Here is a 26,278-nt window from a genome sequence, read left to right as displayed (position 1 = left end):
ACTTTAGCAACTGAAAACATTATTAAAGATTTTTAGAGATTTTTCTTCTCTCATTCTTGGGAGCAGACTTCATAAAGGTTTAGTCTCCCACTGGAATACATTTTTTGAAAAGCTATGTCGGTTACTCCTCCAAATCTAGAATTTGTTCGGTCAGTGTATCAGTCAGGATCCAGGAAGGAAAATAAAAATCCACACTAAGTATTCAACAAAGAGAATTTACTGTAGGGAACTGCTTAACAAGCGTTGGTGTGAAGCAGTCCACTACTATGGAGGCAGTAACTATAGGTTTCCTAGGGTTGAAGGAATAGAGAAAAGGTAGGTTATCACCACCCAGAAGTTTGGAGAGTGGACTTCACCAAACTGGGGTTCAGATCTCTCATAGGTAGAGGCGCCCAGCCAGTACTGGTCCTTCAGGGTCTCAGAGGAGAGGCACCGTGGAGCTGGGCGCAGTCCTGAAGAGGCATGCTCTGTGGCTGGGGCCAGACCTCAGAGGAAATGCACTGAAACTACTCAGGGATTGTTGAAAGACGCGACAGGGTGGAACCAACTGCTGCTGCTACGTCACTGTTGGGTTGGCACTGAAATGAACAGCAAGCAAAAGGGAAGGTGGTCCCTTCTCCCTTCCCCTGGCCTGCTAGGGCCCCACTTGCAGAACCCCAATAGGAAGACAGCTGACAAGAGAGACATGTAATTTATGTTGTCCCGGTCCCAGCATCACCAAGCAGAGCACAGAAGAGTCGATCTGGAGTTGAGAGACAGTAGTCAGCTGTGGGCACCCCACGGGGCCCCCAACATAGAAATCCCTGCACAGAACCTGAAACCCAGGTTGGAGCACAGCTGTTCCAGGGTGATTAGCATGGTCCTTAACCCGTTCTTGGCATTTGCATTTCCTTTCTTTGTCTTAATTTAATTTTTATTTTACAGTGGAGTATAGTGGATTTACAATGTTGTTTGTTTCAGGTGTACAACTAAGTGATTCAGTTATAGATATACATGTATCCATTCTTTTTCAGATTCTTTTCCCATATAGGCCATTGTAGAGTATTGAGTAGAGTTCCTTGTGCTATACAGTGGGTCCTTGTTGGTTATCTACCTTATGTATAGTAGTGTGTGTACGTTAATCCCAAACTCCTGATTTATCCCTCCCCGCCATATTTCCCCTTTGGTAACCATAAGTGGTTTCTGATATCTGTAAGTCTGTTTCTGTATGGTAAAATAAGTGCATTTTTATATTTTTTTAAAACTAGATCCCACATATGGGTGATATCATATAATATGTGTCTTTCTCTCTCTGACTTACTTCACTTAGTATGATAATCTCCAGGTCCATCCATGTTGCTGCAGATGGTATTATTTCGTCCTTCTTTATGGCTGAGTAATATTCCATTGTACATATGTACCATATTTTCTTTCTCCATTCCTCTGTCAATGGAAATTTAGGTTGCTTCCATGTCTTGGCTATTGTAAATAGCGCTGCAGTGAATACTGGGGTACATGCATCTTTTTTTTTTTTAAAGAGTCTGTGTTTTTCAAATTAATTAATTAATAAGTTATTTATTTTTTTTGGCTGCTTTGGGTCTTCGTTGCTGTGCGCGGGCTTTCTCTAGTTGCAGTAAGCGGGGGCTACTCTTTGTTGAGGTGCTCAGGCTTCTCTTTGCAGTGGCTTCTCTTGTTGCGGAGCACAGGCTCTAGGCGCACGGGCTTCATTAGTTGTGGCACTCAGGCTCAGTAGTTGTGGCTCGTGGGCCCTAGAGCACAGGCTCAGTAGCTGTGGCTCATGGGCTTAGTTGCTCCGCGGCATGTGGGATCCTCCCGGACCGGGGCACGAACCCGTGTCCCCTGCATCGGCAGGCGGACTCTCAACCACTGCGCCACCAGGGAAGCCCTGTTTTAGTTTTTCTAAAGAACCTCCATACTGTTCTCCATAGTGGTTGCACCAATTTACGTTCCCACCAACAGTGCAAGAGGGTTCCCCTTACTCCACACCCTCTCCAGCATTTACTGTTTGTAGATTTTTTGATGATGGCCATTCTGACTGGTGTGAGGTGATACCTCATTGTAGTGTTGATTTGCATTTCTCTAATGATTAGAGATGTTAAGCATCTTGTCATGTGCTTTTTGGCCACGTGTATGTCTTCTCTGGAGAAATGTCTATTTAGGTCTTTTGCCTGTTTTTTGATTGGGTTGTTTTTGGTTTTGTTTTGATACCGAGCTGCATGAGCTGTTTGTATATTTTGGAGATTAATCCCTCGTCGGTCACATCATTTGCAAATATTTTCTCCCATTCTGAGGGTTGTCTTTTCATTTTGCTTATGGTTTCCTTTGCTGTGCAAAAGCTCTTAAGTTTAATCAGGTCCCATTTGTTTATTTTTGTTTTAATTTTCATTACTCTAGGAGGTGGGTCCAAAAAGATACTGCTGCGATTTACGTCAAAGAGTGTTCTGCCTGTGTTTTCCTCTAAGAGTTTTACAGTAGGCATTTCCTTTCGCCATCTAAGTCCCTCTTGCATTGGTGTGGTCAGATACAAGGGATGTCATGAATAATTAGTAATCTCTAATAGTTAAATCAATCATCTGCAAATATTGGTATTTTTTTTAAAGAAATCAGACTCTACTTACCGTAATGCCACCCTCACTCATTTGAACCACGCTCTAAAGGAGTCACCCACACTCCTGTGTGTTGTGGTGGGGAGAAATGTCTGGGAATGACTGCGCTAGATGTCTTACTTCTCTTTGATGGTTCTACCGAAGAAGGGAAGAGTATACACTCAGATCTGTCCAGGGACTTGAACCAGTTACGCTTTGGTCAGAGAAAAGGCTGAAGCTCTTGACTGCAACTGTGTTGAGTGATTTTGGCAGACTTCACTCATTCTTGCTACTTACAGGCTGTGCTAACACAATGAAAACAGAGGTGACTAGAATGGTGAAAGGCCATTGTCTTCCAGAAGGTTCAGGGAGTTTTAAAGGGCCAGGGTTTTGTGAGCAAACATCTAGTCTGGAGATGCCCTTGGCAATGTTTAAAGCCTTCCAAACCTTGATGAGAATGACTGGAGTTCCCCCTCCAGTCTTGATGAGAATGACTGGAGTTCCCCCTCTGCTGCCGGCTCACCTGGGCTCTCGTTTTCACTCTAATATAGGGACTGGCTCCTTTTCCTGTCTCCCTACCACCAGCTTTGCTTTCCTAGAAGATGAAGAAGCAATGAGTGATCTACTACGCATTATCCACTGATTTATTTTTCATGCAGTGTGGTTCATGCTTCCAGTAAATGTTTTCATTTTCCAACAAGAAAAAAGTAGCCGGTTCCCTCAGTAAATGTTACTTGTATATATTAGTTGGGCACTTTTGGTTTATTAATGAGTGTAATAATGAAAGTGCAAGTTGTTGAAAAGAATCAATGTTGTTTTTATTTAAGGCATAGCAGGAATGGTAGGTACAATGCCTGTGAATGCATCATTGTCGCTGAAGGCCTGACGGGTCCAAACTTGCCTCTGATTGGTTTAAATCAAATAGGTCCAAGCACTTCATAAAAATGTCTTTGTCAGCCTGGTTTTGCTTCCAAACCTATTCATCTCTGTCAGTTTTTAATATTAGTACCAGGCTCCTGGCCACAGTCCATTAGTACTGTACTTAATTGCTCATGTTACAGATGATCACCAATATAAAAAGCATTAATGTTTCCCCATCGAAAGACTGTTGCTATGTAGATGTCTCCAGCTCAGCAAAGCTTATGAAGTGTGGTTATCCTGGACACTTCTTGTTCAGGATTTATAGATAAAGTTACTGTAGATTATAATGCAAAGGAAAATGCCCACCTCCTTCTGTGCAGGACACTTCTCAGTGGAACATTTTCTTTCTCGTTCAACTCTTCGTTGAAGATGCCCCGAATAACTTTCTTTTATCAGTAAAGGAACAAAAAGGAAAATGGGTACTTTAGTGGAATTCTCTTAGCTTGATCTTTCTGGAATAGTAATTCACTTTAAAGACTGTTTTCACATGCAGATTTGTTTTCTTTTCTTTTCTTTTTTTTAATGTTTTTTAAGCACATGCAAGGGGGAAAAAAATCTTTACACAGAATACCAGATTACTGGTTTTAATTTTCCTGAATAAATTACATGGTCTGTGTCTGTGGAGCACATGAAATTGTTCCTAGGGATTTTAAAAGGAGCATTAAGGCAAAAGTACTTTATGATGTGCTTTTCTGAGTAGTTAGAAAATCATAAACAAATGGATTTGTTTGTGGGGGAAATGAACAATTATGCCTCACCTTCTTATGTACTCAATGCCCAATTTCAAAGTCTACCCTCTGCCCTTTTCCCACAAGCATTCCTGGGGTGAGACTGTCCTGCCACCTGGCTGAGGCGTTTTCCTGGGCAGTGACGTGGGGTGAGCTGCACCCAAGCCCCATGCGTTTGGGCAGAAGCCCAGTGATAGTCAGATGGAGCTTCGGCCTTTTTTTCTCTGAAGGTGGAAGGCGGTGTGTGAGAGGTTCACGTTTTAAATAAGATAAGTATGTGCTGCAAGGTAAATGCCAGACATACACCAGGTTCTAAGGGACTCAGTTAGTCAGCACACGGTTGAGGAGGCCACAGGCCGGGTTCACAGATTGCGGGGATCCTTTAGCAATCCTCTAGACAGTGTTACTCAAGTGAGGTTCTTCTGGCCCATCTGTGCTCTGTGAATGGGGCAGCTATGCATAAGCACTGATACACTTACATGGCAGTTTGCCAGAATAATTTTTTGTCTGTTGACTTTTTTTTTTAATGGGGGTTTGCATTTTGTATGTCTTTTAAAATTTCTCATTTTCCTGTTAATTCCTTTTTATGGTATTTTAGAAAAGTATCAGTCAGCAACAGACAGGAAATTTAGGAAGCTGGTCCCTCTCACCCGGTCACTGGAGAAGCAGTGGTCACACACGCAGATGTTGATGGGGGCAGGTAGCATGGGTGAGCACAGGTGTGGCCAGGCTGGAAAGTGCAAAACACACAGCCGGGCGCGAGAGAGGCCCGGTGGGATCAGCGACACTTACTGCCGTAGAAGGATATAGTCTCCGTGCTTCCACGCCTTCCGTGTTCTGGAGATAATTTTTATGTGAAATCACCCGACTTACAAATACTGGCTCCAATAGTTTCTGAAAATATTTTATGTAAACTAAACTAAACACGCCTGTGGGCTGCTATGTGCCATGAGGACTGAACTGTCTCTGGCATCGGGCTATAATTCGTCTCTGCTTAATCGCCCTGCAGTGGGAAGGCAACGAAGAAACACCACTGTTGAAGGCACTCTTCACCTGTACGCTCTTCCCATACTGAGCAGCACACCTGTGGCTTCCCACTGACTCTACCTTGCCTTTTGGGGCTGACTCATTCCACATGCTCTTTTTTCTCGGTGATGGGCCTCCATACACTTGGCAAAGCTCCTCTCTCACTTCAAGTCTTCCTAATCCATTCATTCAAGCCTCAGAGCACGATATATGGACTTTCACCAGTTTGGCTTGCTCTCATGTAAATGCCTCCCGTTTGTGTCACTTAGAATACCCAAAGCTATCCCAGATGTGGCATATAGTATTTCTTGGGATGTGGGCAGTGTCAGTCTATCAGCAGAGCCTAAGATTACTTTTGAAATTGGCGGCCAGTTTCTTTTTCTTGGGTCGGGTAGATGCGCCATTTGACTCACTGCCTTCTTCCTTTGCTGCTGCCCTCAAGAGCCAGTTGGTGTTTTTGGAACGTCTATCAAGAATAGGGCTGGCAAAAAATGAGGAGGTGCCCATACTACCACATTCATGGCAGAGACCGCTAAGGGAACACGATGCTGCTTCCCGAGAACCCAGGCTCAGCTTCACAGTTCTTCTCAATATGGCACCCGTACGCACTACTACCGACTCATTAGAACTGGGAGGTGCTGTGACCCTATCTTTTTTTTTTTCTAAAATTTGCTTTATTATTTTTAAAATTTTTATTTTTTGAATTTAATTTTTTTATACAGCAGGTTCTTATTAGTTATCTATTTTATACATATTGGTGTATATATGTCAATCCCAATCTCCCAATTCATCCCACCACCACCACCACCACCACCACCACCACCACCAACAACCCCCGCTTTACCCCCTTGGTGTCCATACGTTTGTTCTCTACCTCTGTGTCTCTATGTCTGCCTTGCAAACCGTTCATCCGTACCATTTTTCTGGATTCCACATATATGCGTTAATATACGATATTTGTTTTTCTTTTTCTGACTTCCTTCTGTATAAGTCTCTAGGTCCATCCATATCTCTGAAAATGATCCAGTTTCGTTCCTTTTTATGGCTGAGTAATATTCCATTGTATATATGTACCACGTCTTCTTTATCCATTCGTCTGTCTGTGGGCATTTAGGTTGCTTCCATGACCTGGCTATTGTAAATAGTGCTGCAGTGAACACTGGGGTGCATGTGTCTTTTTGAATTATGGTTTTCTATGGGTATGTGCCCAGTCGTGGGGTTGCTGGGTGTGACCCTATCTTGTGTGATCCGACTCATACTCCATACATACGTGAAAGAGAGCTAAATATTTAAGGCTATAAAAACCTTAGGTAAGGAAGTAATAGATACAAATAATAAGTTCAACAGAGATCAGAGAAAGAAGAGAGAATTTCCAAATGGAATAAGCAAAGTCTTCCAGTGGGGGGGGGGGATCTAGAATTTGAACTGGATTTTTTTTTATTGGCGTATCGTTGATTTACAATGTTGTGTTAGTTTCAGGTCTACAGCAAAGTGATTCATTTATACATATACATATATTCAATTTTTTCTCATATAGATTATCACAGAATATTGAGTAGAGTTCCCTGTGCTATACAGTGGGTCCTCATTGGTTATCTACTTTATGTATAGTAGTGTGTGTACGTTAATCCCAAGCTCCTGATTTATCCCTCCCCGCCATATTTCCCCTTTGGTAACCATAAGTGGTTTTTGATATCTGTAAGTCTGTTTCTGTTTTGTGAATAAGTTCATTTTTTATCATTTTTTAAAATTAGATTCCACATGTGGGTGATGTTCTAGATTTGTCTTTCTCTGACTGACTTCACTCAGTATGACAGTCTCTAGGTCCATCCAGGTTGCTGTAAATGGCATTATTTTGTTCTTTCTTACAGCAATATATATACGATATTCCTTTGTGTATATGTATCACATCTTCTTTATCCATTCCTCTGTTGATGGGCACTTAGGTTGTTTCCATGTCTTGGCTCTTGTAAATAGTGCTGCAGTGAACAATGAGGTGCATGTATCATTTTGAATTATGGTTTTCTCTGGATTTATGCCCGGGAGTGGGATTGCTGGGTCATATGGTAGTTCTATTCTTAGTTTTTTAAGGAACGTCCATACTGTTCTCCACAGTTGGTTGTACCGATTTATGAACCGGACCTTAAAGAGATTCGGTTAGAACCTAAGATAGATCATCGTACACTGCCTAAAATAATTCAGTTGTAGAACTCAGAAACAGTAAAGAAATTATATTTGAGGGCAAGGACCTTGTGGTATTGCTTCCCTTGAGACTCACCAGTGCACCCAGTACTGCGTCGTGAACATACCAGGGACTCAAGAATTAGGGGTTGAATGAATTAAATTAAATCCAAACCAAAAGGACAGCTTTCTCTAGGAAATGTGTACCAAGAGGTAGGGAATGAGTTGGTAGAAGGGGCAGTCAGGAGGGGTCTAAGGCTGAATTTCCAAATTGGATGCAGGTATTATAGTTTATCCTCTCAGTGTCTGTTCAGTCTCTTGCCTTGAGGTCCAGTGGGTAGACCGTACCCCATCCTCACCCATGGTGGGCTCGACCAATCTATGGACTTGCATCTCCTTTGTAAACACTGTCTTGGTAATGGGGACTCTGGCCAACGGGCGCTCTGTTGGTAACGCTTCTGTAATACCGCCACCCAGGCGCTCTCATCTCCCTTTTCCCCACACCCACAGAAGGCCACCTGGCCCTTATCAGCAACCAGCAACCCCCAAAATCTAACACAAAGTGTTGAGATTTAGGCAGACTCAATAAGGTACTGCTGCTGCTCTTCCAGGGATACCCCATCAGGCTCGTTCTTATAAGGCACCTGAATTGGGTGGATGTAAGCACCCTATGCCCGGAGCAGCTTCTCATCTATAGAGGATGTCTCCCCAAAGAACAGTCAGGTAATTTCATAAGCGAGAGCCTCCCTCCGTATCACTCAGCATGCCTAAAATGCTCTCATAACTTTCCAATGCCTGGATTTTTCAAGAAACTTTTAAAAAGGAAAACAGAACCCCAGCCAGGCCCTGGAGTAGAAAAACTGGTTTCTGTTTAAAAAAAAATAAACAACAGCCTTTGAAAAATCTCTATTTAAAAATTCTTAAATTTGCCTCTAAATGCAAGTTGTAATTAATAGAAGTTGGAGTTTACACTGTTGAGTGTAAAAACACCCTCAGGCACAAACTAATCAAGTGTGTATGTCATGCTGTAAACTACAGCAAGTTCTTTGTTTGACCCAAAAAAGGCTTGCCAAACAGCAGTTTCTTCTTTGTCGAGCTCCCTTATTGTCTCATTTTTGTTTTCTTCCCACTCCCCCTACCCAACCCCCTTTGAACCTTGCTATAGTATTTAAGAAACTTTGCAGGTTCCATGTTTTATTGATAGTTTTCATCCAGCCTGAATTTAAATTTGAGAATAGATGAGGTGTCTTAGCCCTTTTTCTTCTTGATAAATAACAAGAGGTTTCTACTTATGATTTTCTGTCCTCAGGGCTTTATCATTAAGATTAAATAACTGTATTCTCAAGCATGCCACTGCACAAACATCTTTTCAATTATGTGAGTAACAGATGCCTTCACAAAGGAACTATTGAAAATTCAGAAAGCATGTTTCCAAAAAAGAAAGGAAAAAAAAAGTATCAGATGACAGAAGAATGTAATTGTTTACCATTAAAATATATCCTTAACTCTTCCACTGAAAACCTCTTGGAACATTTTGGTTTTGTGCAAGTTATTACAGAGTTTGATCAAAGTGATACATTTTGGGGAAACTGCTGAACATTTCAGAAGCTCTGGGATGTGTGGTGTCTCACGTGGGACTTGAATGCGACAGTTGTTTGTGCTTCTACATATGGACCCTTCATGTTGGGGGTGCACAGCACGTTGAAAACACTGTAGTTGTATTTGTCTGTTATTCTTGAAAGGATGTTCATCTGCCCTTGAAAGAGATCCAGAAGAACACCCAGAAGTTTCTCTCCACCCCCCCCCCCACCACCCCTCTAACCCTGACTCCCACAGCCCATGTATTCAGTTCAGGGGCCTGTCATCCTGGAGCTGCGTCTCTCACGCTGACCCTCCTTCATGGGAGTCAAGCCACCGTCCATCGAGCCAGGGATCCCAGCACCTTTCTTTCCTCTCTTTGCTTAGTTAGGGTCACAGTTACTCCACGACTGCGGGAAGGCCAAGGGTCATCAATGGGCCTCAGAAACAACTCTCCCACGACTGGGGCAAAGGGAGAAAATTAGTGCCTCCAAAAGGTTTTCTTGTTCGTCTTCTGCTTGCCCTTGAGTAGGTAATGAAGCCCCTAGTGAGCTGATGATTTTCCCAAGGCAGAGGTTTTCTGAAGACGAGTGGCCATTGATCATGGTCGTTGATGATAATGGGCCACGTGCCTTTTAGGTATCTTCGAGTAGAATGCAAATGGTACTCTTTATACCTACTTCCTTTTTAAAGAGCTCTGTACCGTTTACCGTTGGTAGCTCATGGGCAAGCTAAGTCTTTCACACAGAACCCACGTCGCATTCTCCCACCGTCTTCTTGGCTCAGGTGGGTCCTGCCGCTGGCTTATTCTCCGTGGCCTACATGTCAGCATGGCATCTCCCTCCGTGGTTCGGTGCTCAAAGCTTTGAGTTCACATCTTCGTCTGTCAGAAACTGACACTCAAGTCCTCTTTCTCAGCTCTCTTTGTGACTGATCTTTTTTCTGCTCCACTGAAACTTATACCATAAGCTGGTGGAGATCTTCATCTGGAGCCCACATTTTTTCTTAGATGGAGTTTGGCTTTTAAAAGAATAGGAACAAAGCGGCATAATGGCCGTTATACTCAACCAGCGTTGTGCCCACTGAGGAAACATTCCCGCTGCTCCGCACGTTGACATAGCAGCACATTTGTGTATTTGGCTTTTGTTTTGGTACGCATCCCCCCCCCCCGCCCCCAACAAATGCTCTTTAGACATTTTTAGAGTAATGGTCTGGTGCCTTGAGCTGGAGGTGAACAGTATGTGAGATTAGAACCTTCCATGTTTCTTGGAACCTTAACAAGTGTGTGTACTTCATCTTCACAAAAGAAAAACATACCTTCTATTGGCTCCATATTTGGTGAAAGAGTGCTTCCCCGCACTTCACAGCGAAGTTATATATTTTCAGTTTCTGGCTGAGAAGGGAAATGTCTGGCCAAACCTTAGAATTTATCGACCCTGGAATCAACTTGGAGGTATAATAACTCCGTTTGGGATCAGATCAGGTCTGAAGCCCCAGTGGAACCAATATGTCATTTCTTTTCTAATGCCACGATAAAACCTAATAGTTAAAAGAATAGTAGTAGCATTTTTGCCCTAATATGCACGCCAACTTTATCCCCTCTGCCCCTAAAACATTCTGCTCCAAAGGCACCAGTAGAAATCTGGGCCTGGAATTGTTCACTGGTTTGATAGCATCAAAGTGCCTATGAAGTAACTAGGGTAAGTTTGAGGTTCAAATACAACCCTAAAGATGTGCCACTATGCCGTGGAGCAACTAGGCCCGTGCGCCACAACTACTGAGCCTGTGCTCTAGAGCCTGCATGCCACAACTACTGAGCCCCCGTGCCACAACTAATGAAGCCCGCCCGCCTAGGGCCAGTGCTCTGCAACAAGAGAAGCCACCGCAATGATAAGACCGTGTACCGCGACGAGTAGTAGCCCCTGCTCGCTGCAACTAGAGCAAGCCCACGCCCAGCAACAAAGACCCAACACGGCCAAAGACTAATTAATTAATTAATTTAAAAAAAAAAAGATTTGCCACTTCTTCTAACTCTTCAGACTGAATCAGTCCTAGACATTCTTCTAATATCATTTTTCAGAGCTCTATAAATACATGGATTCTCATTTCCCGTCTTAAGCACTGTTTGCTAAATGTTTTGGCCCCAAAAGTCAGTCATTCCATGAAAGCATTAGTCAATACGGGAGACATTAGTGGTTACTCGTTCTGATGAGATTTGACATTATTTTTCCTCTGTCTATGGGGAGGGGAGGGGAATGTTGCCTAATAAAGATGAAGGGTCTTTTCTTCTTTTGTATGAAATGCAAATGATGAGGACATGTGCAATATTCATTTCTTGACTATGAGGCTGCTGCTTTTTGTTGAGAAAGAGAGGCAGGGCCCTGGAGGATTTCAGAATTTGTAAATATAAAATTATCTGCCTTCGTGTTTAAAAAAATAATAAGGGAGAAAGAGTTGGCAGGTTGCCAGATTACTTACATTACAGTAATAGATTTGCTGACCCTTGACTTCTGCTGAAGAGAAATGTATTGAATTTTTCATAATATCAGATGAGGCAGATCTAAAAACCTAGTATACTGAGCACCATTATTTAACTTGAGATTTAACAAAGCAGAAATCTTTTCAAACCAGCAGTTTCTTGTATGATGATAATTTAGTGGCTCAGACGCTGATAAATCAAGGTTATAATGCCACTGATTTGTTCATTTTAACTTGGGTTGGTTTTAAGTTGTCTTTATTTAAGAAAAAAAAAAGAAGGAGAAAAAAATCTTGCTTTTCACAGTGACTGAATTTAGTAAGAATCTCTGTGATAGAAAAAGGCTCCCCTACTGTTTCTGCTTTGGGGTGGAAAATGTTATTCTTGTATTATTCCTAGGGAAAAATAAAATCTCATGCTGCTACAATTCTTATGCCTATGGAAAGATGTTATTTTTTTAATACATGATGGCTTACCTATTTCAGATCCATTAATGGCATCGTAAATAAGCATTTTGCTAATCTGAAATCTCGATAATAGTAAAGGCCCATTTAGCTGCCTAGCTTTCAATCCTCGGATTACATTAGATTGGGGGGGTGGGAGGGGGAATTTCTCTGGATTTTCTAATGAATATATTGCTTCTCTTCCCTATTACTTCCATCCACCAGAAACCCAAACCACATTCTTAGAGTTGCAGCCCATTGGAAATATTTCTCCTGTGTAATGAGTTCTTAGGGGCTGGGGTGCATTTTTGCTTTTATCTGCACAGTTTAGAGGCTGATTAAATCTTTGTTGTAAGGTGCAGTCATGTTGCATTATACTAAATTCTTTATACAACGCTTGCTGCATTGGGCAATGTTGACCTTATGTTGGCTAACCTGTTTTCAATGGTATCGCATGTACATTAAACGTTTAAATGTTCAGAAACCTATAATAGCTTTCGTCCTCTGTACTGTGTAAAAACTTCTAATAATCAGATGATAAGATCATATCCTGTGGGGTAATTGTGTTGTACCATGACAGGATAACTGAAAAAACATTCAGTGAAAATCGTACCAAACGGAAATCACTATATGAACAGCGATTGTTTGTGTGCCGGGTGAGAAGAGCTCTGCTCTTCAGGGCTTAGCTGGTCATATTTCTACTTGTTTCCTTTTAGCTGCTGCCTTTCTTGTTTTATTTCGGGAGCCTTTATTCCCTGAGCCACTATAATTATCTTTCAGTGATTTAGAAGGGAAAAAAAACACTCACTTGACCTTTACACACACACACACACACACACACACACACACACACACACACACACACACACACACACACTCTCTCTCTCTCTCTCTCTCTCTCTCTCTCTCTCTCTCTCTCTCTCTCTCTCTCTCTCTCTCACTCTCTCACACACACTCACACACACTCTCCCTCTGGAAGCCTTGAACAAGCAGGGTTTGTGTTTGGATTCAGTTTTACCTTAGTCATGCCTCTTTCCAGATACAAGAAACATTTAATTCCAGATTTCCTGCTTCTGGCTTTAGGCCTTTGACCAGCAAAGTGAAATGTATTTTTTACTGCTGTCAGCCAGCCAGCTGCTGAGCTGAGTGAAGGGAAGGGAAAAAAAAAAAAAAAAAAAAAAAAAAAAATGAAGGAAAAGGAAAAAAGAAAGAAATGAAACAGAAGTGTTGCCCTGCTTCTTGAACTTGCAAAATTGTGCGAGGAAATTAAAGTCTCCTTAGCACCCACCTAGAAAGCTGGGTTGGCCCAGGACTCTCCGGACCTGAGGTGAGGGGTCCTCACCTTGGGTGTCTCTCCCAGCCAGCTCTCTGCTTCCTCTCACCCCCTTCCCCACACTCAGAGGTGATGCTGTCATCCTTAGTGAAGGGAGTCCCTCCCTCATGGTGCCACCATCTCAATTAGAGAGTGGAGTTGGGGGGAGGGTGGTACCAACAAACAATAACCATTGGAATCCCCAGACTTCAATGCTCCTTGGGTTCCCATGGCAACCAAACAAAAGTAAAACAAACCTATCTGTCCTAACAATAAAAATATGTTTTCATTAAAGTCAATTTAACATATTTTTCCTAATTTAAAATATTCAATGCATTTTGCTCCCGGACAAAAATCCCCAACCTGCCACTGCTGAAGGGGATAAAGTCCCTGGCAGAACCATGCAGATAAAAGCAACTGGGGGGAATGCTGGGGACTTTACAGATGAGACGGAATACATTCAAGTATGAACAAGATTGCTTTTTTTCTCTCTTCTGCTTAGTTATGCTTTTTATTATATAAACATTAACTGTAATATTACAGTGGGAAGCAGGTATTTGGCAGCCATATATTATTTTAGTAAGTCTACACAGAGAGAACAGTTTCCAGTTTTAGCAGCTGTAACATGTTTAAACTCAGTTTGTAATGGGATCTGAAGATAACTATTCCCCATGGGCTGTGTTGATCTTCATGGCTGGCCCACTGCCAGACGCAGGGCTCGAAACTATTATTCACGCCTTCTTGCACATACCTTGCCTGAGCATGCTCAGTGATGACTTTTGTTTCTAATTGCTATACACTGAGATTTGACTTTCCCATAATTTACTTGGTATTTTATTAAAGAGTGAAATATCACGATCGCAAATGTCCCCACGTCTGTACTCAGAAACCTGAACAGTTGTGTACGTTTAAGTAGTTGTGATCCAGATTGCATAGTTAGAAACCAGTTTTAGGATAGCTAATGAATATCCAAGCCAAAGAAGTTTTTGCCTGGGAGTCTTAGTTTAAAAATAATTATGGTTCCCAATATTTGAACAGATTTATGTTGTTTATAAGCCAAGTACATTTTCTTCATTGAGTCAACTTGTCTTATTTAAAACAAATTATGTTTGCTGTATTAAAGTTCATATTTTTAAGGCCGAGTCTTGTATTAATCCCACAGTGAGTCATTAATCATACCAAATGCATTATAAAAACTTTAATCACTGAAGTTGAAACTGAGATTGTAATGCAATCCATCCCGTTTAATTACATCAGCTATTTTTCCCTTTCAGATCAAGCGCTACATCGCAAAGGGAAAACAGATTAAAACAAGAGCTGTTTGATGTTTCTCTTTTTAGAGCAATTTTATGTACTTTGTTTAAAAAGTTATATAATTAAAATGCTTGAATTTTTCAGCCCTCTGATTTTTGTGGCTTGAACGTTCTGTCTGCCTGCCTTCTCTCTGGGGCCCTCTTTAACCTGGCACCCCAAAACAGAGCTTCTCCTGTGGGAGGCACCTGCCCCCCTAAGAGCTCTGGGTAAGACAGCCGTCTCCCGCTGTGCTGCGCTCCCCTCCCGTAACCTCTTTATCTTAAGTGTCTGGTCTGTATTTTGACATGAATGAATGCAAACTTGGGAGACAGGCAGAACTAGGTTCAAATTCCACATCTAACAAATGGGGTGACTCAGGCAAATTATTTAGCCTTTTTGGGCCTCAGTTGCCTCATCTGTTGAAAAGGGAATAATAATAACAACAACAATAATAGTAAATACTCCACAGGGATGTTGTGGACATTACGTGAAATAACCTATATAATGTACCTAGGGCATCACCTGGCACATACTAGTACTTTACTGGAACGTAAGCCTCAGGGGCCTTGAATATCTTGCTCGCTGCTGTATCTTGGTGCCTAGAACACTGCCTGACACATAGTTAGTGCTCAATAAACAGCTGCTGGCAGAATGATAAATGAATGAATGGCAGCTAGCACTATAGTTGCTATTATTGTGATGTGGTTATCAGCATTTAGCCAGGTCCCAGGGGCAGTGATAATGATGTGACTTTGGATGTGTCCATTGGTATCCTCGGTGTACAGCTTCGCACAACAAGAAAGAGGTCTTGCAAAGAAAGCAGGATGTAAGCTACCAGGTGCTGGTTTTGACCGGGGAGACAAGAAAGTTAAACCCCCATAGCATCGACACTACTGGAACTGCCTGCCCTGACCGATCCTCTCTTCTGATACCCTTGTAGATTAATCCTGCCGTATGAAAGGTTTATTAAAGGAGAGGAAGATAAGCCCCTGCCTCCAATCAAACCTCGAAAACAGGAGAACAATTCACAGGAAAACGAGAATAAAACAAAAGTATCAGGAGGCAAACGCATCAAACACGAAATCTCTAAGAGCAAGAAAGAAAAAGAGAATGCCCCGAAGCCCCAGGATGCATCAGAGGTGAGTTGGGCTCCTCCACAGAAATACCTCTGTGAGGTCGGTCCTGCCTCGGGGTCTTCTGGAGCCCTGCATCCGTAGCTGCATCCCTGCCAGAGACACCACCAGGCTAAGAAATCTAATCACCTAAACGTCACCATTCCCTGAGGAGTGGGCCTTTCGGGGCAGCACATGGATTGATGGGATAGGCCAAGAGTAGGGTCTAGAAGGAAGCAAACACTCTGTAGAAAACTGAGAGCAGACCCGACTTTGAGGTAGAAGGAGCCAGAGCTTCAGCTCTGAAAGCCAAGGGACTCCCATGTGAAAGATGTGGCTTCTCTGCCATTTCACAGCCAGCCTGTCTGAGGAGTTGGTGTGACTTTAAAGCACGCATTGTGGGATCTGCTGTGTCTCTGCAGGACTGTCCTAAAAACTTCAGAGACTTGTTTGCCTCCATTAATTGACCTCTGTGTACCAGACTTGGGTTAAGACCAATTTAGAAACATCTTAAGTACGTATTATTTATAGGGGAATTTTGAAATGGTTCCTCTGAAGCCATGATTATCTGTCTTGTTAACAGGTAGTTTCTGAACCTTTTAAAACAGGCCCCAGCTACCCACAGCCCCCAACAGCTCTCTGGTAGAAACCGTTACTACCATCGTCCAGACAGTCATGGGGGATGAGCTGGGCTCTGTTTCAAGATGAATAATAAAAAATCTCTGCCGCCCATTAAAAAAAAAAAAAAAAAACCAAACCAAAAAAAACTTAGCAGCCACATTTGAAGACAGCACGTCCTAAGATTCAACCCCAGAGGGAACTTTGGTGCTGATATTAAACACCCCCTAAAAATCAGGTTTATAATGAACACATAAGAGACTCTCTAATTAAACACCAGCTTAAAACACACACACCAGCCACCTAACGAGAAATTAACTTACCCAACTGAGTCCTGTGTAAGAAGATAATATTAGTACCAAGAAGAGAAATTTGCTTTAATTTTTGTTTCATAATTATTTTAAGCTCTAATAATTAAAAGGGGGGGGGGGATGATGCAGAGATTTCTAAACATCTGCAAGCTTGCAACATAAATGGCCAAAAGCAAGGAAATTCCAAGTGAAGGCTTACATTCCATTCTCCCTTTATCCTGTTGGTCTGGTGATTTATCATAGGGCCTGGGATCAGTGAGTTCTATTAGATACCATATGTACAGCATTGCCAAAGCACCAGGGGACAAACTGAGGACCAGGAGGCCAGCTGGCCTTTGAATGGCTCCACTCTGGGCGTGAGAATTGAAAGGGCTGCTTTGTGAGTTGGGGGAGGAATCCTCAAGCCATTGCCCTGAGCCCGTCAGCTTGGGAGGCGACCGCTGTCAGGAGTAGAGCCTGGTGCCCTGCAGTCCACAGAAATCCTGAAAGCCTTAAGGCTCCCTGTTTCCTATAGGCCCCCACAGGTTCCCTTCAGGGACTGCAGGTATCTAAGGGACCGGGGTCATTATGATCATGTTATCTAAACTACCTGGAATCCCAACACCCTCTCTCCAAGGTTGACCCAAAGATCAGAATCGCTCCCCGCCTCCTACACAGACCCATGTTATATATATATAACAAGTATATTTCTCTCTCTATATATAGAAATACACTATACATAGCAAGTATACACAGCAAGTATATTGCTGTGTATACTTGCTGTGTATAGTATATTTTGTATTGCTATTTCTATACATAGCAAGTATATTTCTCCTCACTGTGTGTTTGGGGGTTGAATTTTATTGTTGTTGTTATTATTGTCATTGTTTTTAATTTGGAGATAGGAGGGCTTAAAAAGCCCTTCTAGTCAAACCCACTATCTTCAAGTAATCAGATTATAAGCTGTGTGGTGGGAAGGTACCATTTAATATACTAAGGCAAATCATCAAATGCCATCCTACGAAAAGGCTCCTTTATTTTTTTTTTTTTCCTGCCTAGCTTTCAATGACCTCCTAAACCTGTTTACAACCAAAAACCTAGAACTCCATGTACCTGAAGGCCTAGGTCATAGAGACATCAGTGGGGCTGAGGCTCCCCCACAGCGCCATCAGAAACTAACACTTAAATGCAATATGCCTTTTTCCCTAGCCGTAGTCATTTTTCTATACTTTCATGTAATGTATAAGCTCACGAGACCAATGATGACTGTTAGTGTAGAACAAGTAATGATATTTGTACTGGAAAAAGCAGCTATTAGTACAAAAACAAAGAAAGGAAAAGAATGATGATAAGTATCCCTAAAACAGAGGGCTATCTTGAAGTGGGTCTAAGGAGAAATATCTATGAAATGGGTGTGGTTCCTTAAAACTTTTCTTCCTACGCATCCCTACACCAGCATCCTCAATCTTGCCCAAAGATGCTAAAGTGGTAGACGCTTCTTTCCTTAACAAAGAAGAAAAATATTTAAGGGATGAGTTTGCGGGGAGGTGGGGGAAGACCATCTCAATATCACCGTTTTGTGACTGTTCTCCACCAAGACACATCAGGGCAGAACGACAGAAGTTTTGAAAGAACTTGCCAGTCCCCCTGGGTCACAGATGGAAAGTTAAGATGACCTTCTAAGGCCAAAGTCTGCACAGCTACGTCATGCAGTGAATGAGTCGAACTGTGCCCACAACTTCTGTCAGTGGGGACACGTAGAGACCATCCATCTCATCGACTACAACTTATTTCAGTGAACAGAAAAGCTGTATGTGTTGTGGCACTCACTGCTTGAATTTTGACAATTTCATTTTCAGCTTTAATGGAAATGTAGTTTGCTGCAGCCTAGAAGGACCTGGAGTCCTTCTGCCCCTCAGGTAGACAGGCTGCCATGGCATCTGCATAAATTTTTCAATATTTTAGCTTTATCTGCATGTCATATGGCACTGGGTAGAAATGATTAACACTTAAGCATTGCTAATGTAACGCATCATACTGAACACGTTAGGACGGGATTTGCTCTCGAAGAAGAAACAAGGGGTTTTAGTAAGTTTGTTGTTGAGACGGGGTTGGATTTTTGAAAGAGAGATTCTAAAAAAATCTTTCTCCAAAGTGTCGTAAACTGCAACATGTAATTTAAAACCCTTTTGGATAATTGACTGATTTGACAAGAAAACAACCTCAGAATTAAACTATATATTAGAATCAAGGAGTGATATGACTGTATACCGGCAGTACATACTACTTTGCTATTTTGATAGGTATCTCATAAGGGACTGGAGTGAATATGCATGTTTCCCCTAATGTTCCTGTGATTTATATTTCTTTGTTTAGAGCCATGATTGGGGAGTAATAAAGCTTTACAGAGACTCCACGAGCTGACTGAAAAGGCTGTTTCCAAACAACGGCTGTGTGTAACATTTTATTTCATAGCATAAAGCGTCAACGCATTTGGCTTCCTTCTGACTATCTTTTGCAATATTTTATCAGGTTTCGTCAGAGCAAGAGAAGGAACAAGAGACTTTACACCAGAAAAGCATCGCTGAGCCTCTCCCAGTAGCAGACACAAAGAAAAAAGTGGAAGGGTACCAGGATTTTGCAGCAAGGCCCCCCGTGTCCCGAGCAGACCCAGAAAAGGACGACGACACAGATCAAGGTACCAGCAACGAGGAGGCAGGAGAGGAGGGGCCTGCCCCTCCGCTCGCGAGTGCCCCTCTGGCCCCCGAAAGGGATCCAGCCCCGATCCCTGGGGCTGGCAAACAGTCGCGCACCTCTCCCCGGGCTCTCCTGGACTCAAAACAAGAACCCAAGCCCTGCTGTTTTACAGAGAGCCCTGAAAATGAACTCCAAGAAGCGTCCTTCCCCGGCTTCCCCACCACGCAGCCACCACTGGCAAACCAGAGTGAAATGGAGGATGACAAACTCCCCGCAATGGCGGATTACATCGCCAACTGCACCGTGAAGGTGGACCAGCTGGGCAGTGACGACATCCACAGTGCACTCAAGCAGACCCCGAAGGTCCTTGTGGTCCAGTCATTTGACATGTTCAAAGACAAAGACTTGACTGGGCCCATGAATGAGAACCATGGACTTAATTACACGCCCCTGCTCTACTCAAGGGGCAACCCAGGCATCATGTCCCCGTTGGCCAAGAAAAAACTTTTGTCCCAAGTGAGCGGGGCCGGCCTCTCCAGCAGCTACCCCTATGGCTCCCCACCCCCTTTGATCAGCAGAAAGAAACTGATTGTGAGGGACGACCGCTGTTCGGGTTTGTCCCAGGCCCACCACGGCCAAAGCACTGACCACGTGGCAGTCAGCCGGCCGTCGGTGATTCAGCACGTCCAGAGTTTCAGAAGCAAGCCCTCAGAGGAGAGAAAGGGCATCAATGACATTTGGAAGCACGACAAGCTGGGTCGATCGGAGCCCCACCGCTGCGGCTTCTCCAAGCATCACCTTAGCCCCCTTGCCGACTCCTGTGCCCTCAAGCAAGATGCTCAGGACGGCAAGGAGAAGCTGCTGGAGAGGAGGGCTCCTCCCCACTCCCACATGCCCAGCTGCCTGGCCGATTTCTACTCGTCGCCTCATCTCCACAGCCTCTACAGGCACACTGAGCGCCACCTGCATAACGAACAGACATGCAAGTACCCTTGCAGGGACATGTACGGGGAGTCGGAAAACAGTGCTTTTCCCTCCCACAAGCACCAAGAGAAGCTCCACGTGAATTACCTGGCGTCTCTACATCTGCAAGACAAAAAGTCGGCTGCGGCGGAAGCCCTCACAGACGAGCAGCCAACCGACCTGAGCCTTCCCAAGAACCCCCACAAACCCACAGGCAAGGCCCTGGGCCTGGCCCACGCGGCGCCCGGGCCTCAGGAGAGCAAGGGCGCCTCCCAGTTCCAGGTCGTAAACAGCCAGAGTCGAGACTGTCACCCCAAGGCCTGTCGGGTATCGCCCATGACCATGTCGGCCCCTAAAAAATACCCTGAATCGCTCTCCAGATCGGGAAAGCCTCACCCCGTGAGACTGGAGAATTTCAGGAAGATGGAAGGCATGGTCCACCCCATCCTGCACCGGAAAATGAGCCCCCAGAACATTGGTGCGGCGCGTCCCATAAAGCGCAGCCTGGAGGATTTGGACCTTGTGATCGCCGGGAAAAAGGCCCGGGCCGTGTCTCCTCTGGACCCCTCCAAGGAGGTCTCTGGGAAGGAGAAGGCCTCAGAGCAGGAGAGCGAAGGCAGCAAGGCCACGCACGGTGGGCATGCCGGGGGCGCCTCCGAAAGCCACAAGCTGCCCCTCTCCTCCCCCATCTTCCCAGGTTTGTATTCTGGAAGCCTGTGTAACTCGGGCCTCAACTCCAGGCTCCCGGCTGGGTATTCTCATTCTCTGCAGTACTTGAAAAACCAGACTGTGCTTTCCCCGCTCATGCAGCCCCTGGCTTTCCACTCACTTGTGATGCAAAGAGGAATTTTTACGTCGCCAACAAATTCTCAGCAGCTATACAGACACTTGGCTGCAGCCACACCTGTAGGAAGTTCGTATGGGGACCTTTTGCACAACAGCATTTACCCTTTAGCTGCTCTAAATCCTCAAGCCGCCTTCCCACCTTCTCAGCTGTCGTCCGTACACCCCAGTACAAAACTGTAAGCCTGGCTCTGCCCAGCATCCCAAATGGCGTGGATAACAGAGCTTCACTCCTTAGCCTCGGGGTGGCGGCTTGTAGAATTAGAAGTCAGTATTCTTCTAATCCGGGGTGAGATCAGTCCCGGCCAAAAGGGGCCCAGAGGGGAGGTGAACATACCTGATATTTCCGGGATGACTCTAGCCCTGGCTGGTCAGTCTTGAGCCCCTGCCAACACAGATGCCCTCGCACCTCAGATGGTCCACTTTGCACGGGGATCTTGTGAAGGGGATTCATGTGTATCCAGGAAGAACTTAGAGGACCCCGTCTGAGTTCTGATGGTCAGGAAACAATCTGGGCAAAAAAGGGCAGATATTTCAGAGGAAGGGGCAAGGAAGACTGGCAAATATGCCAAGGGATGCCCCTCTCTTCATAAAACTCTCCAAGGTTCAATCAATGCAATGTATAGTGAAACTTCAATAGATCTTTCATTTTGACACTATTAAACAATCCAGAGAAGTAAACACTGTTAAACTGACTGTATATATTTGCTTCTTAAAACTACCCGTATCACTGTTTGCTCACCTAATTTATATACAGGTAGTCCTATTTTCTCCCAGTTCCTTCTTGTCCCTTTTTTTTTTTTTTTAATTAAACAGTATCGCTTTTGTTTGCAGGTCTTGTTTCTGTTTTGTTTTGTTTTGTTTTGTTTTAAAGGCTGACTGTCCTTAGTTGTTGATGTGTGTTTGTAATTTTTCCACATCTTATCATTTTGAGCAGCTTTGGGTGGTAATGTTATTGTTTACAAATTGAAGCAACTGATTCTAGTGGAACAAATGATCAAAGAAACAGTTGAGCACACAATGGTGCAAAGAACGTTCCTTTGCAAATCTGCAACTTAAGGATTTTTTTCCTCATAAATGGCATAGTTGAAAGAGCTTATACACTGCTTACCCGGCCAAATGCTTTGCTTTGAAGTGTTGGGTTATGTGAAAATATCGAGCATTGTACTTACCTTATCTAGGCTGTGAAACTGTCCTACATACCAGAGGAATCATAAAAACAAAAACCTCACTGTCAGCGAGCTGCTGAATAACAGCAGAGTCTAGAGGACATATCTGTGGGCTGCACACATATTTTAGGAATTTCAGAAATTAGAATAGAAGCCAAAATGATTTACATTCGTGTTGGCACTGATCCCTTTAAACAGTCTGGGAAGGGGGGCTGGGAAGAAGATAGAGCTTGACTATCCAGGAGAAAGTGCACAGCGGGAGGCCCAGGCACCAGATACCTGCCCAGGGCCGTGGTCTTTCGAGTAACAGGTAGTCACATTGCCTTCATCGAGTTGGTTTCTCGCTGTTCCCAGGAAGAACCTCACAGGCCACATCTTTGGAGGTGGCCGGCAAACTGATTACCCGGTTCAAAAGAAAGCCATCCTCTTTGGGTTTATGGGGCATGACTTCTGTGTGTATGCACACACATAGGGTGATTTGTGTCATGTTTTTAACCACCTGGCAATACGGCCCACTTAACAATTTCTTTCACTGTTGGGAAGAAATGGTCAAGCTGTTCAAGCAGTCGAAAGATGCAGAGAATGTATACTGTCATTCTTGCCACTTCATTCGTTTGCTGCCGAGATGTAACATCAAGGTGGATGCATTTTCTAAGTGTGTTAAAAGTCGATCGACACAGAGAGTGGATTTTCCTTCCAGGTCCCATCCCTGCTGATAAGACTGCTTTGATGAACTCCCCAGTCAACCCTCCCCTGCCCCCACCACTACCGGTAGACATTAGGACCATAGTTAACCAAGTCTTTTACCTGTGAGATATTTAATTCTATGAAAATGGATAACCATTTTCAACTTCTAAATAGGTAACCTGACTGCAAAATGATCAAAACTGGTAAACAATGAAACCGTGGCTCTTAAACCAAGCCATGCATGCCATGCATTTGTACTGAAATGTCTCTATGATACGAAGCCAAATATTCAGTGTAGCATACTTAATATCCAAAGGTGGAAACAAGAGAATGTAGAGATCTAGTGTTAAGAGTTCCATTTGCTTCAATTAATTATTTACCTTCCTGTGGAATAATATATATATATATATATATTTAATAGAACCATAGATAGACTAGTAGAATTTAGATTATAAATGTGTGAATGCAGATTATCCTGCTATTGCACAAGATAGAGGGCGGAAACAAATCTCAATTCCAGCTGGCAGAATGCTGGCCAGGACACACAGAAGGAAGCTGCACTAGACTGAATAAGTCACAGAATCAGAGGACATGGAAGAAGGAGGAAACGCCGGTGTTTCTGCAGCTGACATGGGCTAGATCCTACATGGTTTCTCTGAGCTCGTTTCTCAAAGAAAATGGGGGCATCTGTCCCTGGTGGAGCTCACCTATCCATTTTGAATATGGGGCATTTGTTTTCCCCACTGCAATGATTTCAGTCTGGTTTCATCATGTTGGAATTCGATCACACCATTTTCAAACAATGTTAACATAGTCCAGCTTTTGTTTTTCTCATCTCTTCCGAGGAGGAGATTCACTGTTTCTGTCTGAGGAAGCTCATACCCTTGGCAAAACAGCAGGACAAATAAAGAGAAATGGGGGTATACATTCCCAACAGAAGCAGTGTGTTGTTTTAAAACTCCGAACAGAGATCTTGGAAATCCTTCAAAAAGACCATTGAATTCTTCATTGGCTGAGAACTACATTTTAAAAAGTCTTAAATAGGGCTTTGTTTGCATTGTTTGAGTTCAAGGGGCCTTATTATTGAATGGAATTGCACAAGCCTTTCTTTGTGCAATCAAACCATTGTTATTGGTAGTTCTGTAAAGGAAACTGTGGAATCTAATTGGCAGTGGAGTCATAAATCTATTTACGAAGTGTGGCTTCCAAGAAATGTTGCAATTCAAAATGCACTAAGTCCGTGATTTACTGGAGATTTGGAGATTCTAAATAATATTTCTGAAAAACTTCTGGCTTAACTTTTGGCAACTCAACATTAAAGGAAAAAAAAAAACCCCACAAAACCCAGCCCAACCAAGTTTCAGAATTAAGTATTCTAGTAAGTGATTGGAACTTGTAATCTTTGCCACAGGACTGACTTATTTATTTACTAGCTAGAAGCTCTTAAGTTCACTTGTTTATCAGGGCATATACAGAAGGGTTTGTTAAAACTCAGCATTGACTTTACAACTTTCTGACCTGGTGCATGAATTCTCAAGTACTGTATTTCACTGTGTTGGTGTGTCTGATGGAAATTTCGAGGTGATCCCACAAAAATATTTTATGTAGTGTGCCTTCAAAGAGAACCATTTATTTCTCTTCACTTGTTGTCCCACAAGTCACATTTGGTCGTGGTCAGCCAAGTCCCATCTGGTCTAGTTTTACTCTTGTCCCAATTTTAAAGAAAAATGGGAACAAGTCTGCCCTGGTGAGACCCACACCATTGCAATGAGTATCTTGAGCACTTAAATTCCAGTGTTGGCTGTTGATGTATTTGATATTCTGCTTGTCTCCTCATGGTTGAAATATGTCTGAAGAATAGCAGCATAATCTCTTGGCTGTTTATACTTTTTTAAACCTTCCTGTGTTGTAAATATTGTATACTTTTGGTGACTCCAGCTCTGTAACCTCTATGCTCTTCTGTAAGGTGATTATTTGTATATAGCAACATGGCCCAGTGATACTATATAGTTTCCCAATGGAGAGGTTATTGAGTAACCTTTGCATTAGTTTAAACACTACCAGAAGAATGCTGAGCCAACTATAAACACTCAATTTTGTATGTTTTCCAAATTGTACTTATTACTGCTTTTGATACTGTATTACGTGCCAATAGTTTCCCAATCACATAGCAGGCAAGAGATATTTTGTACTTTTTGATCCACTGTAATATTTAATAAAAAATGTTACTATCTGTTTCCTTTTGGGTGTCATCTGTCACTTCCTCCTGAGGAGCCCTGTGACCTCACCAGAGTACTTTCTACCCCATTGTCCCCAAATAGGATACTAACGATAACAATGATGATGATGATGTGTATGTTTGTTGAGAACCTACTGGGTGCCCATTGGGCATTACTCTTCACAGCCCCATGTAAATGTGGTTATGCCCATTTTACTGATGAGAAGACTGAAGCTTAGGTAAATCAACTTGCCCAAGATCACCTGGCTAACAAGTTGGCAGAGTTAGGATTTGAACCCAGGGCTCTTAAGTCTACAACTTCCTTTGTATACCATGCTCCTCTCCTGGCAGGTAACAGAAGTCACCATTTACCTACTTGCTTATTTGGTCCACAAAGATTTTTTCATGTCTCAACTGCCAGGCATAGTGTTAGGAGCTGGGATTACAATGGTGAGTAAAAGATAAAAAATACTGTCTCTGGAGTTTATAAATCTTATGGGAAAGAGAGTTAATCAAATAGTCACCCACATAAATAACAAAAGTTCAACCTGACCTAGTTCCAGGGGAGAAAAAGTGATACATGAAGAGGAGGTGGTGACTAAACCTATAACGTGAAGGATGAGTGTGAGTTGACCAGGTGAGAAGGAATTGGGAGAAGAGTTATCCAAGCACAAGCTAACACATATGCAAAGGCCGGGAGGCAGGAACAAGCTTAACTTATTACAGGAATCGAATAAGCCTATGTGACAGAAGCATAATTAATAAGGTCCAGGGAATGAGGTTGAGTTGAGGTTCAGAGTATAGCAGGGGTCAGCCAGATAGGTCCTAAGAGACCAGGTTGAGCATTTGGTCTTTATCCTAAGCAAGAAGAGGTTTAAGTGGGGAGGTGATATGTTCAGATTTGTCTTTTTCAGTATCACCCTCTGGCTGCTGTGTGAAGGCATATTGAGAGCAATCTAATGCAAAGATGGTGGTCATTTCAGTTGCGGTGGTGGAATGGAGGAGTGGATACATTTCAGAAGTACTTGGAAGGAAGGATGAACAGACTTAGTGATGGGTTAAATGGAACAACTGATGTATATTCAGGATTGAAAAGCTAGGAAAACAGCACATTCTGATGTCTGGTGATCATGGACAA

At 43.1% G+C, this 26,278-nt stretch overlaps 1 protein-coding gene across 4 annotated transcripts in view; it reads left to right on the top strand.

Annotated features, from left to right (window-relative positions):
- Positions 1-25,159, top strand: part of ARID5B (AT-rich interaction domain 5B) — a 189,626-nt gene extending 164,467 nt beyond the window's left edge. For 3 of the 4 annotated variants that reach the window (XM_019935847.3, XM_019935848.3, XM_019935850.3), the window contains 2 exons: positions 15,484-15,682; positions 19,096-25,159. In XM_019935847.3, coding sequence (XP_019791406.1) covers positions 15,484-15,682; positions 19,096-21,249 — 2,353 coding nt within the window. In that variant the 3' untranslated portion in view covers positions 21,250-25,159. The remainder of the gene's footprint in view (positions 1-15,483; positions 15,683-19,095) is intronic. The other variant, XM_019935849.3, reaches the window with a different exon arrangement.
- The last annotated feature ends 1,119 nt before the right edge of the window (positions 25,160-26,278 follow it).

The sequence above is a fragment of the Tursiops truncatus genome, chromosome 16 (genome assembly GCF_011762595.2).
Source record: "Tursiops truncatus isolate mTurTru1 chromosome 16, mTurTru1.mat.Y, whole genome shotgun sequence".
In the NCBI taxonomy this organism is placed as follows: domain Eukaryota; kingdom Metazoa; phylum Chordata; class Mammalia; order Artiodactyla; family Delphinidae; genus Tursiops; species Tursiops truncatus.
This window is presented reverse-complemented; position numbering and strand designations above follow the sequence as displayed.